The sequence below is a fragment of the Periophthalmus magnuspinnatus genome, chromosome 15 (assembly GCF_009829125.3).
Source record: "Periophthalmus magnuspinnatus isolate fPerMag1 chromosome 15, fPerMag1.2.pri, whole genome shotgun sequence".
NCBI lineage: Eukaryota > Metazoa > Chordata > Actinopteri > Gobiiformes > Gobiidae > Periophthalmus > Periophthalmus magnuspinnatus.
The window spans coordinates 30066339-30086826 of NC_047140.1; the positions used below are offsets into that span (position 1 = coordinate 30066339).

Below are 20488 nucleotides of genomic sequence, written 5' to 3' on the forward strand. Positions count from 1 at the left end.
GTTTGTCTTCATGCATGTGTGTGTTTGTGCTTTTGCAGTCAGACTTCTCTGTGTCCGTGTTTTTGTGTGTGTATGTGTGTGTGCTGTTGCAGTGGGACTTCTCTGTGTCCGTGTGTGTGTTTGTGTGTGAGTATATGTGTGTGTGCTGTTCTAGTCGGACTTGTGTGTGTGTATATGTGGCAGTTTGTCTTTGTGCATGTGTGTGTGTGCGTGCAGTTGCAGTGGGACTCCTCTGCGTTGGTGTGTGTGTGTTCGTGTGTGTATGTGTGTGTATACGTGTGTGTGCAGTTGCAGTGGGACTCCTCTGCGTCCCTGTGTGTGTGTTCGTGTGTGTGTTTGTGTGTGTACGTGTGTGTGCCGTGTTGCCTCGGAGCTCCTCACTGGAGACTGACAGCCCCTGACACCTGCCATTTGGACGCTTTTCTCTGTGAAAAATGTCATCGTCTTCAGAGCCGACGTGTGTGTGCCTGCGTGTGCGTCCGTGTGTGCGTCCGTGTGTGTGTTTGTGCGGCCGACTCGCTGCCTCCCTCAGTTTTCCCGCCTCAGGTCAGACTTTGCAGCTGACTGAACAATGGACCCAAGCTGTTTGAGCGGCCGGGACAGTCAAACTTCTGCGGATGTGGATTCTCTGGACTCTTTAGACTTTAGCCTCGTGTTTATTTGTGTTTATTTACTTATCACGTTCTGCTTTTTGTGTTTTTGAGTTCTACTGAGACTATAGCCCTCCCGAAAACGATCCTTTTTGTGCAGTAGCTGGAATAAAACACTTAATGAGTCATAGAAGTGATTTATTCAAACCTCTACAGCTCAAATCTGATTATAAAACAGAAAAATAACACAAGTTAATTCCACTAAAACAAAGAAAAAGCCTCCAAAAATTAGATATCAGCTTCCAAATATAGTCGTAGTTGACGCAGAAAGTCTCATAATGTTTTACTTTTATTCATACAAAGTAGTTCTGGGGTTACTTGACGAATAAACATCACATAGATTAACAATTCAATAATCCGATAACACATTTTGATCGCACATTTGCCTTATTTTATTTTAGTTTTAAGGAAATAAATGTAGTTTTCAGTCTCTGCTTTGATATCGGGCATCGGCAGATACTCAAAGTTAAAACCAGACTGGTGCATTTGTGTTAAAAATTGCTCCGTTTATAATATATTTTAACGATAACTCGATATAATCATCATCGTGATCGGGTTTCTCGGGGTTACTTTTGTTCCGTTTGGACTCTTCACTCATCAAATATTCTTGTTTATTTCAATGCACATAACTGAAATGTAAAAGTTGTGTTGTAGTAAAGAAAATGGCGTCTTCCTGATGAACATTTCTCCGTTTCCTCTTCATCAGGTCATGGCTTTACCCTTGTTCTTTTTGACTGATCTGATGAGCTGTTTTTAACGTAGATCAGGGCTACACGCCGCGCCAGGAGGCTACAGTGAGGTATCAAAGTGTGTATCCATCTCCCCGAGTGTGTGTGTCGCGTTTGGGGCGGTGAGGGTCAGTCATTACGGTCGTGTGTCTCGTGGCTGCGTCTCAACGATGACCTGTTTAAGAACCGCCGTTTGTGACTTTGCCCCGGGTGGAGACGCCGCCGAAGGGTCCCGTTCGTGTGGATGCGGAAGACGGAACAGTGGACGAATAAATGACAACCCCGAGGCCCGACGAGTCATCGCTTTACACCGAGAGGCTGTTGACTTTGTCCGCACATGGCCGCAGAGACGGGCGCGCGCAACCTTCTGCTGGCTGCCACGCTGATGTCGACGCTATGGCAACGTGGACGCGGTAATGACAAGAGCTCTGAGCTGTATCTATGACAGGACGGTTACCCAGCTGCCCCACCGGCCTGCTTAATTAGGTTGGACATGATAGGGACTAGTGGCCATTTGTACAACTAATTTATCTATTCTTTCTCCGAACGTCGCGATTTTATTGAAATTCAGATCGAAAGAGTGCGTCCCGTCCTTTCAGCGAGGCCTTGAAAACGGAGAGCAGGCCCGGCGCGTTTGAATCGATGTTGTTTTACATGTGAAAGGACGCGCTTCGTTCCGTGTGCGCGCGACGTCGTATTAGCGCGCACGTGTATGTAGGATGAGCCTAATGACCAGCGCTCCCCTGACCTCCCTGAAGGTCATGTGCCAGTGCTCGTTAACGGCGTCACCATGGCGATATGTCAGCTGTCAGGACGGCGAGTGAGAGCTGACAAAACGAGGGGCCGATGAATAGAGACAATACTGAATATAAGAAGGACGTGTTCATTTAAATGCGATCGTCGTCAGAAGTCCTCTGCCACTCCTCATTAACGAGTTGCTCATAATTGGCAAGGTTATAGAGAGTCCAGGCCCCGGGGTCAGTGCGTTTGTTTGTTTATGTATCAGGAGAGAGTATCCTCAACTATGGGCACTGGAGAGGATCTGACCTACTCTGTGTCTGTGGAGCAGCCCAGAGGAAAAACGCCCCGTTCACTTTATAGATCGGACTTATTTTTATTCCGCAAACAGAAAGAGCTAAACTGTTTGTCGCTGTCACTTTTAGCATCAGCTGCAGATCAGAGGTTTTGTTTTATCACCGTTCAATGACAAAACTGCACTTGAGCACTATGTTTCCTGAAGAATATATATGTTTTTTTATACATTATACATAAATTATTGGTCACATGAGTTATGACCATGTAGTTTTGGGCTTTTTTAACTCAGATATTCTGCAAGACAAGTTTATTTGTAGCACAGTTTGTACACAAGGTCATTCAACGTGCTTTACAGAATAAGAAATTTAACATTAAAATCACAATACCACAAATCAAAACATAAATAATCATGAATCTTAAGGTTCGTTTGGAGAGCAGGACGTTACACTAGTCTAACCTACTTAAGACAAATGCACGGATAAGTCTCTCTAAGTCTGGTTTTGACGGTATAAATTCGATTTTTGTAATGTTTTTTTAGATGGTAAAAAGCTGCAGATGTTATTGATTTGACGCGGCTGTTAAAGTTCAAGTCCGAGTCCATTATTACCCTCAGATTTCTAACCTGATTTGAAGGTTTTAGAGACGGAGACAGAGGTCGTTTTGCCTCCACGCACTGATCTGTTGGATGCAGTAGCAGAGTGAATCCATATATTTTACTTAAAGACTTTATTTTTTTTATTAAGCAACATGAAAGAAATAATCACTTACAGTTTTAGTTTAATTTGAAAAACGTTGGCAGCCGAAGGGAAAAGAGGAACTTGGAGTTAAAGTACTGTGTAAGTGTAATAAAAACACATAAACATCTCATTAAGCTTATCGTAAACTTGTTAAAGTGCAAAACTCTGAGACAAATACGTGAGCGTTTACATCTGTTTATGGCTGTACAAATAAAGGAAAACACGACATAAAAGCACGTCTTTATACAAATTAAAAGAACAAAACCTTTAGACTTAAACTCCTGCTGAAAGATGCAGTAAAGTCAAATACAGTAAAATAAAAGTCACCTGCAGTACTTAAAATAACCTCAAGGGGTCAGCAGTGACACATGAATAGAAGTTGGAGCATTGCAAACTGATACACACCATTTCCAGACTTTTTTTTTAATATATATTTTATTTTTTACAAGTATTTTTAAACAAAGAAATACAACAGAGCATCTTGGGGGAGCAGTTACAGAAATAAAACAAAGGACTGTATAGTTGTTCCAATAACAGACATAATCAAATACTTAATTTTTTAATATAACAAACCCTTTCTCCCAATATTTTTCAACATTTGTCAGCAGAAAAGGTCAGCCTCGCCATGTCATATATCCTGAATTTTAATCGAAGAATCTTTTGCGCTGATTTACGTGGCGAAATGTTATAATTTTGCTTAAACTGAGCAAATAAACACGTTCTCTTTTTCCTCTTTTAGTATCACCAATGAGGCAGGAGCTTCTATCTACAGTGTCAGTCCTGAGGCCGTCAAAGAAATGCCAGACCTGGATCCAAACCTGAGGAGCGCAGGTATGTCCCGATAAAATGATGTAATAATGTAATAAAATAACACACAGAAAATCAAAGCAAATACTCGTCATTAATACACACGTTAAGTCATTTTCCTGTTGATATTACCCGTCCAAAATGAAGTTTGAGATGAATTTACCTCTTGCTTGTAACTTATTTCATCCACTGCAACGTTAATAGTACACACAAAGTATTTTTTACTTTAACTTCACTACATTTGAGAGCAGTATCTGTACTTTCTACTCCACTACATTTACGAACGAGACTGAAAAGTAAAACCTTTTTTTTAATTATTGTCCGACACCTGCGAAAAAGGCTGAAGGTTTATTTTTAACACGTTCACAATTTGAGCAAAAAACAGCAAAACAAAACAAATAAAAACAGACAGAAAAAAAACAATTGATTCAGTTGTTTCTGTCGAACAAAATCCAGCTCAAATCTTCATCAAAATCACCACATTCGACGCTTTAAAAGACTCAAAATCTGCGCGAAGTCTTTTTGCTTTTTACTCTTTAACTACATTTTTTATTTGATACTTTTAGTTTTATTTCAGTTTTTCCTTTTGCTCCTGTATCTGTACTTTTACTTAAATAATAAAACTGCGTACTTCTCCCAGCGCTGCGCACAATATAACGAATTGCTTGGGATTTCGTTGAACAAATGCTTTCCACAGACTTCCTATTTAAAAGCAGTAAATGGAGTGCGGCTGGATTATTCCTCACTAGTTTCCTGTGGTCACCAGCTCCGAGCCATATTTATACCTTTAATGAAAGCCAGCAGAAGTCCACAGGTTCGGACTCTTGGGCAGATTAAATCCAAAACGTTCTGGAATTGTGTTTTGAAAGGCGTTGTATTTTATGGCATGAAATACATTTGACTTGGACACGCTTTAATTTAGTGCACCGCAGAGACACCTAGTGGCCAACTTTGCTCACAGTCGACGCGCAGACCACATACGGTGTAAAAATTGCAACTCCGCGTCCGAGTTTTTCACGCGTTTCATAAAATACTACATCATAGCGTTAAAGTTAAAGCCCCGCTCCATTTTCACCCTTCGTTTTTTTTAATCGTCTCTCGTGTATTCTCCGTGTCCCTCTCGCTCCGCTCTCTCCTCAGTTTAGTTTCATCTGCGTTTAGTTTTAGAGCCTTCGCCTAAGTGCTGCGGAGTCACTGGAATCCATTTACAAATAAGTACGAAGACGTTTTTCAGTAAAAGACAGAAGAATATAGGATCATTTTGGTGGTGTTCAGAGCAAGGCCAGGGCTGAAACTCCATCCCTGTCTAAATATTATCTCAGGCAGCAGCCTCCCACCGCAGCCAGAGCCCAGAGCACAGAACCAGTGATTCCAGACATTTCGCCTCTGTTACATCCCCATTTCTTTGTCTCTTCTACCTTGACAGTTTAATTCTCTTAACGCAAAGTTCCAGTACAGAAAGTATGCGCGTGAAAGAATGGCATTATCTTAGAGCTGTAACTAGACCTGTCAGAACTGGAGGAGGAAGAAGAAGAAGCGGATTGAATGAGCAGCGAAACGTCTTCAATCCAACAACTTTAAAGTCCAGTTGACGGATTTTTCTTTTGGCTTTAACTATAGGACTGTCACATTAATCACTTTACAGACTCATCGTTCAATACGTGAAAACTGGAGTAGTGTTTTTTGGGAGGTCAGGGTTTCTCGTGTGAGCAATTTCTTCGCAAAAATGGGGGGATTTGGGATGTTTTTGTTGTAATTTGATAAGATTTGAGCTGTAGTAGTTTGGATCAGTGACAAAAGATGTAGTTTTTTTTCATGACCGATGCCGATACTGATTGTTTAGAGTCCAGAACAACTGATGGCCGATTAGTTCTGCCGATATTTTTGGGGCGGATTGTAGTACATTTAAAATAATCCCAAACTCACTCTTTTCTTTGAACATATACTTACGTGAGAGCTGTGTGGTCACGTTTTGTACTGTTCTCTTCATATTTAAGTGTTAATAAAAAGCTTTGTGTGTGTGTTTTTTTTAAGGCAGCAGACCAATTTTGACCAAAACAAAAGATCGGTCTTTGCTGGAGATGGAAAGCACGTCGTAAAAATACACAAAAAAATCCAAATATCAACCATTTTTCTACTTCTACGGTTAATTTTCGCTTCATTCTGTGATCCGTTTGTTGCAGCTCAGGCTTTTTACTTTTCCCTCGTTTTATCACGATTTTGCAGATTTTTTTGTGTGCAATTTTAGTTTTAGTGACAGTTAGACCTGTCACGGTAAAGAATTCTGTAGTAAAGTAAAAATAGACGATAAATGATAAGATTAAAACCAAACCATAAAGCAGAATTATCTCTAAAACACTATTCTAAATGTACAATATTGAAAAAAAACAGTTATTTATTCAACTTTCTACAGCTTGAATCTCATCATATTGCAAAAAATAACAGAAAATATCAAACTACCTCACTCTATTGCGGTTCTTACATAAAAATTTACGTAAACGTTGGATCGCAGTGTGACTCTGAAGTGCTGCACGTTTGCAATTTGTTTTCTCCCCGACAAAACCCACAATGTCGATGAAACGTTCTGCACCGACAAAGACGCCTACGAAGGTTTGAACTTTGAGAGAGTTTAAACGAGAGAGAAATGTGAGAAAATGTTAACGTCTGTGTGAGAAAAGTGTATAAAGTGTGTGGTGAGGGGTTTTACAGACAAAAACAGAGAGAATAACTGTAAAAAATAAAGCTGACTCGCAGATTTTTTGAAATACTGAGATAAATATTCAGATTCAAGTCGTTTTAGCTCGTATAGACGCTCATTTTTACAGTTTGAAACATGTGAGAAAATGTTGAAAATGTTAACGCCTGTGTGAGAAAAGTGTATAAAGTGTGTGGTGAGGGGTTTTACAGACAAAAACATGTAGAATAATCATAAAAAATAAAGCTGACTGGTGACTAAGCCCAAAACGGGGTCAGAAGGTTGATCAAAAACCTGCTTAAATCATCATTACGGGGGGTGGTGGATAATAATTAGATTTAACCCACCCTCAGGCCGGTTTTGTAACGTGCAGGTAATTATCATATTCTCTAATTATATGTGATATTTGCATTTGCATTTTCAATAACTGATGAGATTAAGCTTTACAGAGAAAGACGCTACGAGGCCCCCTGACAATAACGCGACCGTATCTTTTGTTTCCGCAGTGTCTATCGGGCGACGAGTTCAAGATCCGATGGCTGAGCTGGTGAAAATTGATCCTAAACACATTGGAATTGGCACATATCAAGTAAGTGCATTTGTTCTTCTGTAGAAATACATATAATGAAAATAGAGCGTCTAAGATGTCTATTATATAAAACATTGAAGCACAGTGTTATATAAACGAATGGATATCAACATTACATTTTTCCAAAAACAATCCTGTACGAAAAAGCGTTTAGGTTTGATGTTTTTTTGAGGCTGATGTTTGCTCATGGGGGTGACGTTAGCGCAGTTAGTAGAGCGTTTTCCCACTGATCTGAAGGTTTACAGTTCGAATCCCGCTCTCGACATGTGTTTTGAGTGGCTTGAACGTGGATAAAAATGTAAAAACCATGTACCGTTTGCCAAAATAAATAAATTCTGCTTGTGAAAATTGATTCTAAACACATTGGCATTGGCATATATTGAGTAAGTGCATTTGTTCAGTGTCTGAGATGAAAACAAAGTGTCTGAGATGTCTATTATGTAAAACAAAACATTTCAGCGTTTTCTTTTTCCAAAACTGTCCTGGACAATGAAAGGTTCGTACAGTGTATCAAAGAACAGAAAAAGCGTTAGAATGTTTTTCTGAGGCCGATATTTCCTCATAAAATAAATAAACTGAACTGGATTTGACACAAAAGGAGGTCAAATTGTCTTGGTGTTTGTGTTTGTGTGATGAGTCCCAAGCCCTTGTCTCTCATCACATTCTGACGGGGCTCCCTGGGGTGCCTGGGGTTCTGCACCTCCCGCCCTCAGATCATGTGACTAGGTCAACAAATGATAATATAACCGGCTAAATAAACTTTGGGTGCTGACAGATATGAGATGAGACATCACTTTGACCTGTGCTCGAGCTCTCACACACACACACACACATAGACACACACACACACATCTGCATATCTGTGCGCTCTTCTTCCCATTCACAGCCTCAAATCTACATATAACTCTGTGGTTTTATGTTTAAATACAACAATTTGTGCTCTATCGCTTCCTGTGTGGGTGTGTGTGTGTGTGTGTGTGTGTGTGCACACTCTGTGTGTGTATATATGTATGTGTGTGTGCTCTGCGTGTGTGCTTCTGTGCATTAGAGTGTGTGTGTGCTCTATGTGCTCTGTGTGTATATCTGTGTGTTCTGTGTGTGTGTGTTTGTGTGTATATCTGTATGTGTGTGGGGTCTGTTTATCTATGTTTATGTATTTGTGTGTGTGTGTGTGCGTGCGGGGGTGTGTGCGCTTGTGTGTACATATGTGTGTGTATATGTGTCTATGTGTATATGTATGCGTGTTCTGTGTGTGTGTGCTCCATGTGTCTATATGTATGTGTGTATATATATATATATGTGTGTATGTGTGTGCTCTATGTGTCTCAGTATGTGTATGTGTGCTCTGTGCGTGCTTGTGTATATATAATATATATATATATATATATATATATATATATATGTGTGTGTGTGTGCGCTCGTGTGTGTGCTTGTGTGTATATGTATATATATATGTGTGTGCTCCATGTGTCTATATGTATACTTAAGTGTGTGCTCTGTGCATGTGTGTGTGCACTCGTGTGTGTTTTTTACATCGCGAGACCTTTTGAATGTTTATTGCCAATAGATCCCAGAAGCATAAGGAAAGATGTAACTCTAGACAGCTGGCACAGCAGGCTCTCCCTCGGCTGACCCAGTGACTGACAGCTCCAAAAGAACGAAGGAAATGAGCTGAGGGCTAAAAAAGTGCGGCCCATTAAAGTCAGATTGGACATAACTATCGGTGTGGGAACCCTGTTTTCTTTGCACTGACAGACGAGGCTTTATTGGCATATTGGGCTTGACTGAACACTGCTATAACATTTTTGCTAACATTGCAATAGCCGCCATTTTATCCCCGCGCTGCTTTTTCTGTAATAACACACAGTAGTTATTAAAGATAGTGACGGAGGTTGCGGGCATCTTGTTCATCTGTCACTTCTTTGAGCTGATGTACTGACAGCTGGATAAATCCCCGAGCCGAAAATCTACCTGCTTCTGGAAAACACACACACACTGACTGCTGTGTAAGAAAACATATCCAACCAACCGGATATTAAAGAAACTGTCAATCATTTTCGGACTCTTCAGATAACGTCCGCGTTTAGTCCAGGCCTGTCACGATTAGGACGATAGTGAAAGTTTGTGTGATTAACAAATAAACCACGATAATTATTAAAGTTGGAGTTGAATAATTATAACTTTAATGTTTTGATTAAGTTTCATGGTTAACCAGCTGTTATAGTCGTGTACTTTGGGAAAAAACTACTACGATTTAGCAAAGAATATTATAAATTAGCAGGGGCGTTGACAGATATTTCAGGGCCCAGGGCAATGAGTCTCCCCCGTCAAATACAAAATAATAAGAAAAGAGTCCAATTCTGAGCCCCTAATTTCACTATTAAAGCTTGATTATTATATTTTAGAGCTCAGTATTTATCATGTGTACAGTTTTTTTTGCAGTAGTGGGCAACATTTCAGTTATTTTTGTTGTAATATGAAAAAAAATGAAGCTGTAAAGAGCTGAAAATGTAACGTTTGTGGCTCATTATTGCTTCACTCTGCTGTTCGTTTGGTTCTTTTAATGATGAAGTATATTTAAATATTTTTATATGATTGTGCGAGTGGTGTAAATGTGTTTTAATATTATCGTTTATCGCAGTATTTCTCTGAAGTGATATATCATGCAGTAGTGGATGAAGTATTCAGTTTTATTACTTAAGTGAAAATACAGATAGAGGTAAAAAGGATACTCAAGTAGATTTTTTCATGTGATATTTTTACTTGAGTAGTTTTTTTTTTACCTCTGTATCTGTACTTTTACTCAAGTAGATTTTTTTCATGTGATATTTTTACATAAATAAAATTACAGAAACTGAGGTAAAGAGTTACTCAAGTAAAAGTATCACATGAAAAAATCTAGTTAAGTAAAAGTACAGATACTCAAGTAAAAGTATCACATGAAAAAATCTAGTTAAGTAAAAGTACAGATACTCAAGTAAAAGTATCACATGAAAAAATCTAGTTAAGTAAAAGTACAGATACTCAAGTAAAAGTATCACATGAAAAAATCTAGTTAAGTAAAAGTACAGATACTCAAGTAAAAGTATCACATGAAAAAATCTAGTTAAGTAAAAGTACAGATACTCAAGTAAAAGTATCACATGAAAAAATCTAGTTAAGTAAAAGTACAGATACTGAAGTAAAAGTATCACATGAAAAAACTACTAGTAAAAGTAAAAGTACAGATACTCAAGTAAAAAAAGATACTCAAGCAGTGTAATGATGTTTATTTAAAATTTGACATATGTTGGTCTACATTGGCAATACAAATTTAAATTTTTTACTTTTCTCATGAATTTTGTGTCTTTATTTGTGAAGCTTGAACTCAAAAACTTTAGTCAGGATGTTTCCACAAACATGGTAAAAATAACCCTTTAAAACGTACGAAAAGTACTTTTTTAAACATGTTCATTAAAGTTTTTCATTTGCATTTAACAACATGAACATTAATGATAATAACGGCGGCATAAAACAAATAAAGTAGTTAAAATAATGATAATAGTAGGAAAACATAAATAAAAGAGGGGGCCAGACTGAAAAATAATTCGAATATTGTCCATATTTTCCAAAACGAAAAGTACTTTTTACTTTTCAGTCCTGTTCAAAAACGTAATGGTGCAGAAAGTACAGATACTGCGCTCAAATGTAGTGAAGTAAAAGTCAAAAGTAAAGCACAGATATGTAAAAATCCTACTTAAATCCAGCAACAGCACTTTTACTCGTTGTACTTTCATTACCTTCCAACACTGATATCACGCTTATCACGTTATTTGTTATGGTGACGGGCCTCGTTTAATCATCTCCTCTCCAAAAATAGAAAAATAATAACATAATAACAATGCGATCAATGTAACGGAGGACACTAGTCTTGAGGCGCACTTGAACTCGGAGCCATATTTCTCGTTTAATGCTGCAGCGCCTCGGGGGAGACAGGAGCAGACAGAGCTAAAAGGAGGAAGGAGCGAGGTGGAGATATGGAGCGCTGACAGTGAGTGATGGGTTCGGCTCAGAAGTTTTAAGGCGTGGGAATACGAGGGCTTGTTCGGGATTTGATTAGATGCTAAAGCTGCCAAACGGTGTCTTTAAATGTCCCCCAGGTTTGTCAGGGTTGGTACTTTTAAGTCAAAACGTTTAAAAGATTAATACAGCCCTGTGCCAATTTACTGATTGTTTAAAGTTCTATATTACACTAAATTGACCCTTGGGAGCTTTAAGCCACGTTATAATCCTGTTACTTCATCAGAAAAATACCTGGACTTGTGTTTTGTTTCATTCGCACATGTTTTATTAACTCTTTATTATTAGTCTGACTGTATTTCCAAAGCTCAAAACGCTCTGTTCCACCTCGTGATGTCATAAAGTGGTAGTTTTCACGTTAACGGCTCCTTTTAACTTAAGTTTAGTAGAGATTAGACGTTCAAAATCGGCTGAAACGATCCAAATGATTCTTAAAAACGCGGCGGAGCACTTCCTGTATCGCCACATGATGACATCACAAGGTGTAACACAGTGTTTTCCGTCTAAACACGCAGGATTTGTGCGCGAATGAAACAAAACACGACTCCAGATGTGTTTGCGACGAGGAAACAACATTATAACAGGCTCTTTTAACAATTTATATCATCGTTTTGTCGTCGTTGTTGGGCAAAACGCAAAGTAAATAAAGTTTATAGGCGTTTGCATGACTCCTGCTTTGCGCTTTGTAATAAAATACTTTACCCTCCTAAGATTATCGTATTTGTAATTTCTAGAAAAAACAATTCTGGTGTCTGATTTTCTCATGCCCCAGTTTGCAGCCCCGCAGGTTACGAGCAAGTGCGCACAGGTTTTTGTCCCCTCCGCGCGATTGTTTGCAGACAGGAAGTTGCCAAAACAGCGATTAATGAGAAGCGTTCATGGGAGGTGTAAGAGAAAACATAAAGCCATCTCCTCTGTGTCATATCCGTTACACTTCCTGATTTATGACAGTAGCGCAGGTGAACTCTACATTATTCATCCTATGCACACCTACGCACAGTCGTCAAGCCGAACCTGCATGCCCCGAATAGTAAAATACAAGTTCTCAGGGGCCTTAAAGGAGCTGTCAATCAGGACTAGCGTGACCGCGAGATAACCTCAAACGTCTTGTCAGTAGGATAATCAAAAAGGCTTACAGGAGCTAACGAGCAGCGCAAAACGTCATCGCGGCATGTCACTTTTGTCACAAAGAAAATGGACGACAATTAAACTTAAAAGCTGCTAACTGTTTAAAGCAAACCTGTTATTCTGTTTATGTCATTTCGTGTCGACTTTTACTCACCTGAAGTTGTATTTGGAGCGATTCTTTCATGGTTCATTTTTGTAAAACGTTGATATTCGTCGGATTCGGCAGCGTCGCTCTGAACTTGTTTCTTTTACTAAGTCTAAGTCGTTTTAGATGAATACAGCTGAATACGCTCACTATGTCACGGTTCACCTTTCGCGGTCTGATGTCATCTTGTAATACAGGAAGTGCTCCGCTGTGTTTTTAAACTCCACACACCTTCATTTCTAGAATCATTTGGATCATTTCAGCTCTGGAATTGCCGATCTTTACTGAACTAAAGGTAAAAAGGAGGCGTGACAAGTACCACTTCATGACGTCACAAGGTGGAACGGAGCGTTTTGAGGTTTGGAGATGTAGACGGACTAATAATAATAAAGTGTTACTCAAATGTGTGAATGAAGCAAAACGCAACTCCAGGTCTGTTTTTGAGAAGGAAACAGCGTCAGACAGTTGTCCATCGCTATTTTGCGGTTCACCTTTCGCGGTCTCGCTTTTTCGCAAATTTTTTTAGCGCAATTTCACATTTTTTTTTAGAGCATATGATTGTGCTTTGTGTCGTGCGTCCTGATTGGCTGTTGGACTGTAGACCATTGTCCATCAGTCTCCTCCGTGCCGTGTCTCCTGTCCAGTACAGAATGTGTTCAGACAAATTCACATAAACGTTGGATCTCAGTGTGACTCTGAAGTGCTGTACGTTTGCGATTCGTTTTCTCCCCGACAAAACCCACAATGTCGATGAAACGTTCTGCACCGACAAAGACGCCTACGAAGGTCTGAACTTTGAGAGAGTTTAAACGAGAGAGAAATGTGAGAAAATGTTAACGCCTGTGTGAGAAAAGTGTATAAAGTGTGTGGTGAGGGGTTTTACAGACAAAAACGTAGAGAATAATGTAAAAAATAAAGCTGATACTTCACAGATTTGGCCTGTTGTGGGTTATTTTCGAACACAACACCTGCGATAAACGAGGGACCACTGTTTTTACGATTTAAAATGTCCAAATTATAACAAAATGATCCTCGAGTTTCATAGATTATAGTTTTGATGTAAACTTCATATGGACGACAATGCCCTAAAACCTTAGTATTTACATTGTGACTTTCTCATTTGACATTCTTACTAAAACACTTCATTTTGCACCATATAAAGATTTATTTCAGCAACTTTACCGTTCAGTGTTTTCATTGGAGTAGAATATCAGGGCTAAGTATTTCTGCCAGACTGAGGCACTTTCTCTAAATCGTTTTTATTAGCTGGGTTAACCGTTTTTTATCCAGGGCACATATTTTTTTAGTTTGTCTAAAAATAGAAATAGCCAGGAATAATCCAAAGTAGTATTTTTGTTTGCTGTGTGGTTCTGCGGTCAGGCTGTGGCACATACGCGGGGCCGCTCGTCTTCTTCAGCTTCATAATAACGTCTCTTTAATAACTGTTGGTGAATGTCCAGTCTCCAGTCTCCTCCCGTCAGCTTCAGGATTGATTTGAAGATTCGGTTGGTGGGTGTTTTTTCTCAAAGGGGCTCGTGTTACGCTGTTTTCTGATCTGTTTTAATGTCGTTTCCTCATCACAAACAGACCTGGAGTTGTGTTTTTGTGTTTCTTTCACACATGTTTAACACACATCTCTCTGAGCTTCTGTTTGTCCGTGTCTCCACTAGAACTTTGAGATCAGCACCAGATGATTTTGGACGTTCCAAGGACCTGGCAAACAAACTCAAGCAGATCAGGCTTTTGCTGTAGCTGGTCCCAAACTCTGGATATTAGAACAGCCCAATCTTTATTTATAAATATTGTTAAATCTGGTTAAAAACTCATTTTTCTACACTGGCTTTTACCCATAGACTGTGTAAAGAACTGGACTGAGTGAGTGTGACGTCACCCACAGCGCTCAGCTCCAAATGAAGCTACGATTACGACAAAAACTTGTATTTAAACTGCCCTCTTACCCCCCGACGTTACTTTTTTGGTGTGGTTCTCATACAGTATTTGTATTTAGCGACACCGAGGGGTTAAAAACTAGAGAAACAGTTGAAATAATGTTAAAAATCGGGCGTCTAAAGTTAGCTAAGGTTCCATCTGTGTGCTCCAGTCAAATGAAGCTCATCGAGGCTAGCAGTTATAGCGCCGAATTTGTAGACTAATCTATATTTGGGATTCTGATCATGAGTATCATAGCAACCAAAGAGCCAATCCGGTGTCAATCAAACCTGTTGCTAACGCTAGCGGGAGTGACCTTGGGAAAAGAAGTCGCTTGTTTTATCTGTTATTAATGTTTTTATCTTGAATCACGGACAAAATAGCTAAGTAAAAACCCCAGGATCACGTAGAGCGGGTTAATGCGAACATTCTGATCACTTCCTGTTTAGAACGCGGCGGCTAGCGAGTTAGCTACGTCCACAGTCTTTGGTTTTAATATAAGCTGGGGGGTGGGACACTTGTATGACATCGTTGTACTGTGTTTTTGCATGTTTTACTCTTTAGGATTACACTTTTTATCGCCTTTGCGCAACACTTTGGGCAGCTATGGTTGTTTTTTAAACGCGCTTCATATATAAATTCAACTTCTGCAAATAAAACACACAGATCCACACACAGATAGAGCTTCTCGATCCAAACGCTGTGTTCATTGGCTCTGAAAAGCTCTAAGATATTATTGAATTGCCTAAAACGTATCAAATCGTCACTTTCCAGAACCCCCGCAGGGTGAGTGATGATATGTTTCGTGATGTGTTGAATCTAGTTATAGTATAATAAAAACCTTCAGTCCATAATTGCGTATCACGTTCGCAGAGTTCATGCGCAGGTGAGGTTTTCATAGGTGTGTGATGCATCTGCGCCGATCCCTCTGTCTCACCTATATAAAGTTACAGCTGGAATCCGAGCGCTCGCCGACTGGAGTTTTACTGCGTCTCAACTCTTCCACGCCTCCACCTTTCTCATGAGAACGCATTCTTCCCAGGTGTGACATTACAGGTGCTTTCCTCTCCCCTGCGTCCGCTCAGTGTCCGATGTCCCATCACCGGGAATCGTCAGCAATTCCGAACTTTAAAATGGAATATTTCTTAAAGGGAACACGTTAAGCTGTTTTTCTGATCTGTTCTAATGTTGTTTCCTCATCAAAAACGCACCCGGGGTTGTGTTTTGTTTCATTCACACCGGCGTTTTTAGGCTGAGTTCTTCTCTCAAACTGAAAACACTCTGTTCCACCTTGTGATGTCATCATGTGGTGATACAGGAAGTGCTCCGCTGTGTTTTTAAAGTCCACACACCTTAATTTCTAGAATCATCTGGATCATTTCAACCCTAGAATTTTCATCTAAACAAAAGGTAAAAGTAAAACTACCACTTCATGACATCACAAGGTGGAACAGAGCGTTTTAAGCTTTAGAGATGTAGACAAATGAATAATAAAGTGTGAGTCAAACGTGTGTGAATGAAACAAAACACAACTCCAGGTCTGTTTTTGATGAAGTAACAACGTTTTAACATGATTTAAACCTCACAAGAGTCAATTTTGCGTAATATCTGACCTTTAAACCTGAACTCCCTCCTTTTGTGGAATTTCCCTGTTGAATTGTTGGATTGGGATTTGGAATAATATAGTTTATTTTTATATTTTTTCAAATGTCTGAACACATTAAAGATTTATCCAATGCAAGATTAGAACACCAAAAGTCCTCATCCTCTGTCTAGACGCGTTACTCAAAACTGAAAATGCAGTTAGTTGTAGTCCAAAAAAAAAAAAAAAAATAGCAATGATGGAATAAAAAGTGTTTGAATGTAAAAAAAAATTAAAAATTGTATTGTACATTGTTAAAAATTTTCTTTTTTCTTTTTTTTTACTTTAATCAAACGCTCTAGTCTAGAATTGTCCTGTCCAGTTTTGAATCACTCTGTCTAAACTACAGAACAGAAACTACCCAGTACTTAAAGCCACAGTATGGTTGTTTTTAATGCATGGAAAAACAAAAAACATCCTCCATTGAAATTTTCCTTTGTCTGTAATATAATATTTCACAGTACGACATAAAACATACCCACCTCCATGGAGAACGTTCCAAAGTCTGTTTTTTACTTCATTTTTGCACTTTTTAGACTTTCTTTTTAGCCCTGGAGTCGCCGGACCAACTGCAGAAACTTGCGTACTGCACCTTTTAACAAAAATTTAAGTTAATAAACATCTACGTGTAAGAATAAGAATCTTTTTGAGCCGAGCCGAGCGTAAAGTTCTTATCTAATCTTCAGTTTTTTGCCGTACTCGAGCTGCACTCACTGTATGAACAATGGTAGCGATTCTTTATAGATTTCGACTCTTTTGATCTTTCCATAATAGGCCAACGTTCATCCTCAACGTATTGTTTTGTCTTGCGGTTTAAACTGAGCGAAATGTCCAAATGTGTGTTCTTTTATCTTTTGGCTCAACTTAAATCGCAACTTCTTTTTGACAAGCCAAGTTAAATATTTTCATCTTTTCCTGCTCGTCTCCTTGTGCAGTAGACAACAACACTGTTAATTCAATCTGTATTTGTTTTGATGAGAATTCTGTCTAGTGATTTCTGTACAAATCGCTTTTTTTTTCTTTTTTTTGCTGAATATTTCTGTCTGTCTATAAAGAAATAAACATGAAATTCTTGAGTGGAGCTGGAAAGTCAAACACATTTATATATTTTGTGTATAGTATTGTTACGGTTGAGCGTGCGATTTTGACCGGTTTGTTTATATTTTCTTTAAAGTTTCTCTAATAATCCAATAAAAAAGTGCTCAAAACTCTTTTAAACTTTCGCGTTTTAGCATGACGTTTCAGCCGGAGCCCTGAAGTCGGCCTTGGACGGCGTGGTCCAGGAGTGTGTGAGCTTCGTCGGAGTGGACATCAACATCTGCTCCGAGACGCTGATGAGGTAAACGACTCCCACAACGCCATCTGCATATACTGTAGACGTTATTAAACCCGCTGCATCGGGGCATATTCCTCTGGCATATTTTCCTCCAGCAGTCACAACACGGCTGATGCTTTATTTCAAGAGCACACGACCTGACTGCCAACTTTCTGTTTAGAGAAATGCTTCACACCCCGGTCTCACTTTCTTGGTAACTAACAGAGAGGGATTAGGTAAGATTCATTATACGAGCAGACATCATTCACAGGCTGTAATTAAAAATAACAAAGAATAAAAAACCCAAACTGCCTATTCCGCACGGCTCGCACAAATAACACTATAGAACGGTGAGAATTATGTACCATATATTTCCAGTGGGCTCACAATACTCGAAATGAAGTTGGCACGAGCTGCATGTCGGGCATCAGGTCATGTGTTTACTTCTCCGCTGTGCCAGGGAGTTTTTTCCAGCGGCGCCGCACACACCGTACGCTCAGATGTGTTGATGACTGAGGTATTATGCGGGGTGTTGACATGGCACTGTTGCCGAGTGAGTGCGTAATATAGTCTCAAATCACCTCTCGGGGGCGCTCTGCCAAAACTGGACAAATAAACGGCTAAAGTGGCGGCTAGTGTTTTTAAAAATTTTTCTTCTTTTTTTTTTTTACAGTCTTTGTTTGTAATATGGTAAGATTGAGGTGAAGGTTAAGAACATATCTGTACAATATCTGTAGAAATGAGTAATGAATTGTAGTGGTTTTATGTATAAACAGGGGCGTTGTACTTGGGGGGGTAAAGGGTACTGTTTATCGGGGGCCCAGTGCAGGTAGGGGGCCCCAGTAAAGTTGATAATATTCATTTTTCATTAGACAACATGTAGTAGAAACTTTTTGCACTGACTTATAGCACAAAATATCACCAATTTGTTTGCTCAAAAGAGTAAAAAAAAACATAATAATGAAGAAAAACAACACATATTTCACATATAAGCCAAATCTGAGTATAAGTCGCATCCCCGGCCAAACTATGAAAAAAGTGCAGCTTATAGTCTGGAAAATATGTTACATTACAATATCTGTAGCAATGAATAATTAAATGTAGTGTTTTTATTTATAAACAGGGGCGTTGTACTTGGGGGGGGCAAAGTGTACTGTTTATCGAGGGCCCAGTTGTAGGGAGGGGCCCCTCACAAAGTCTATAATATTCATTTTTCATTTGACGACATGTAGTGCAGGTCCACCGTGATGATTTGTGCCCACGGCCCAGAGTTTGGTCCTGCGCTCCTGTTTATAAATATGTATAAAATATGAATATATGTAAAATTCTTGCTTTTTTAATTGGAAAAGTTTCATTTTTAGCTTACTTCTGTCCGTAAATGCAACAGTTGTTTGCTAAATTTGTTTTTACCTTACATTTGTTGTACATGATTTGTACCTGGCCCCTGACAAATAAACAGGAAAGAAACTATTCTCTATTTAAACTATTCTCTATTTAAACTATTCTCTATTTAAACCTACTAAACCTAAACAGTGTTCCCTTAAGTGCACATAAACTCACTATATGTGTCATCTTTTCAGACCAGTGTAATTGTTTTAGCTGAAGTCTGTGGACCACAGGTTCAGTAAATATTTAAATGTACATTTTACTCTGCTTTTTATTAATTGCAGATGTTTATATTTTAGCCGTCGACTCAGGACTCCCTTCAAAATGAGATGCAATGGGATTTCCTGATGAAATAAAATGAATAAGTCGCTTTTTTATCTTTGCATCATCATATTCTTATCACGTGTGTGTTTCTGTGTGTGTAAAAGGGTGTGGTAGTTTTAATGCATGTATACTTTTTATATTTCAGCTCATTGTCACTTTTTGTGTTTTGTCAAACGTTGGTGGGTTTTTCTTTTCCAGGGAACTGCAAATGTAAAGTTTAACACTGGTACAATGCATCAAATCTCAACGTTTATGTTCTAATTGTACGTGGTCCCTTTTTAAATAAATACATAAATATTAAATACATAAAAAAATAATTAAATAAATTAATACAAATAAAATAAATACATAAAAAATACAATAAATTAATACAAAAATAAATAAAAATACAATAAATTAATACAAAAATAAATAATAAGATTGAATAAATGTTAGATAAATATTATATTCTACCTTACATTTTTAATATTGTCGTTCTTTTGGTGTCACTTAGGCACGTGGCTGGACTGAACGCCGGTAGAGCTCGAAGCATCGCTGAGTGGAGAGAACAAAATGGACCCTTTATCAACAGAGAGCAGCTCAAACTGGTCAAAGGCATGGGCCCCAAGTCTTTCCAGCAGTGCGCCGGCTTCATAAGGATCAACCCTCAAACTCTGGAGTGGTACTTGTCTCCGTACAGAAAACACATTCACAACTGCCAAAGCTAGTCATTTATTATTTCACGTTATAGATCTGACCAAACACTTGTTCTTTCTATGTTTTAATTTGCATTGAAACGGCTCCAGCTCCTTACCTCAGTCCGGGCCGGCGATCCCAGAGAAAATAAGCTCTAAGAAGGGCAAAGGAAAGAGTTGTGTGGCCGTCCCGAGCTCTGTTAATCCGCTGGACCAGACCTGCATCCATCCCGAGTCCTACCATACGGCGCAGAGGTTTGACAACAAAAAACATATTACGCTTTCTCCAATCGCCCGCCGGCCAAAAGCAAACGCTCAGCCCGGGTTCATTCAGACACTGTTCCATATGGGGCTAGTTACAGAGCTTGGAAGTACTGATTTAATTCATACCGACAAGACGACAAGAAAGGGCCCGGATTGTTGTTACACATGTCCTCAAGGATGCTCTGGGTGATTTTAAAGTTTATAACAAAAGCATATTTAACATCTTTCCTTAGCCGTATTTTTGGATCTGGGTTTTAGAGTGTGAAAGAGATAGACGTGCGGACACAGGGACAGATAAACACAGCGAGGGGAGGGGCTCGACCGCTCCAGCTGCAGTCACTCAAATGTGTTTAGTCTACATACGTTCTGACACTAGTGGTT

The 20488-nt window shown here is 39.1% G+C and overlaps 1 protein-coding gene across 2 annotated transcripts in view; it reads left to right on the forward strand.

Annotated features, from left to right (window-relative positions):
• Positions 1-20488, forward strand: part of srbd1 (S1 RNA binding domain 1) — a 51738-nt gene that overhangs the window by 23075 nt on the left and 8175 nt on the right. The window contains exons 14-18 of one of the 2 annotated variants that reach the window (XM_033980210.2): positions 3890-3981; positions 7159-7241; positions 17377-17483; positions 19663-19830; positions 19955-20098. In XM_033980210.2, the coding sequence (XP_033836101.1) occupies positions 3890-3981; positions 7159-7241; positions 17377-17483; positions 19663-19830; positions 19955-20098 (594 nt within the window). Of the gene's footprint in view, positions 1-3889; positions 3982-7158; positions 7242-17376; positions 17484-19662; positions 19837-19954; positions 20099-20488 lie in introns of both variants that reach the window. The other variant, XM_055227380.1, reaches the window with a different exon arrangement.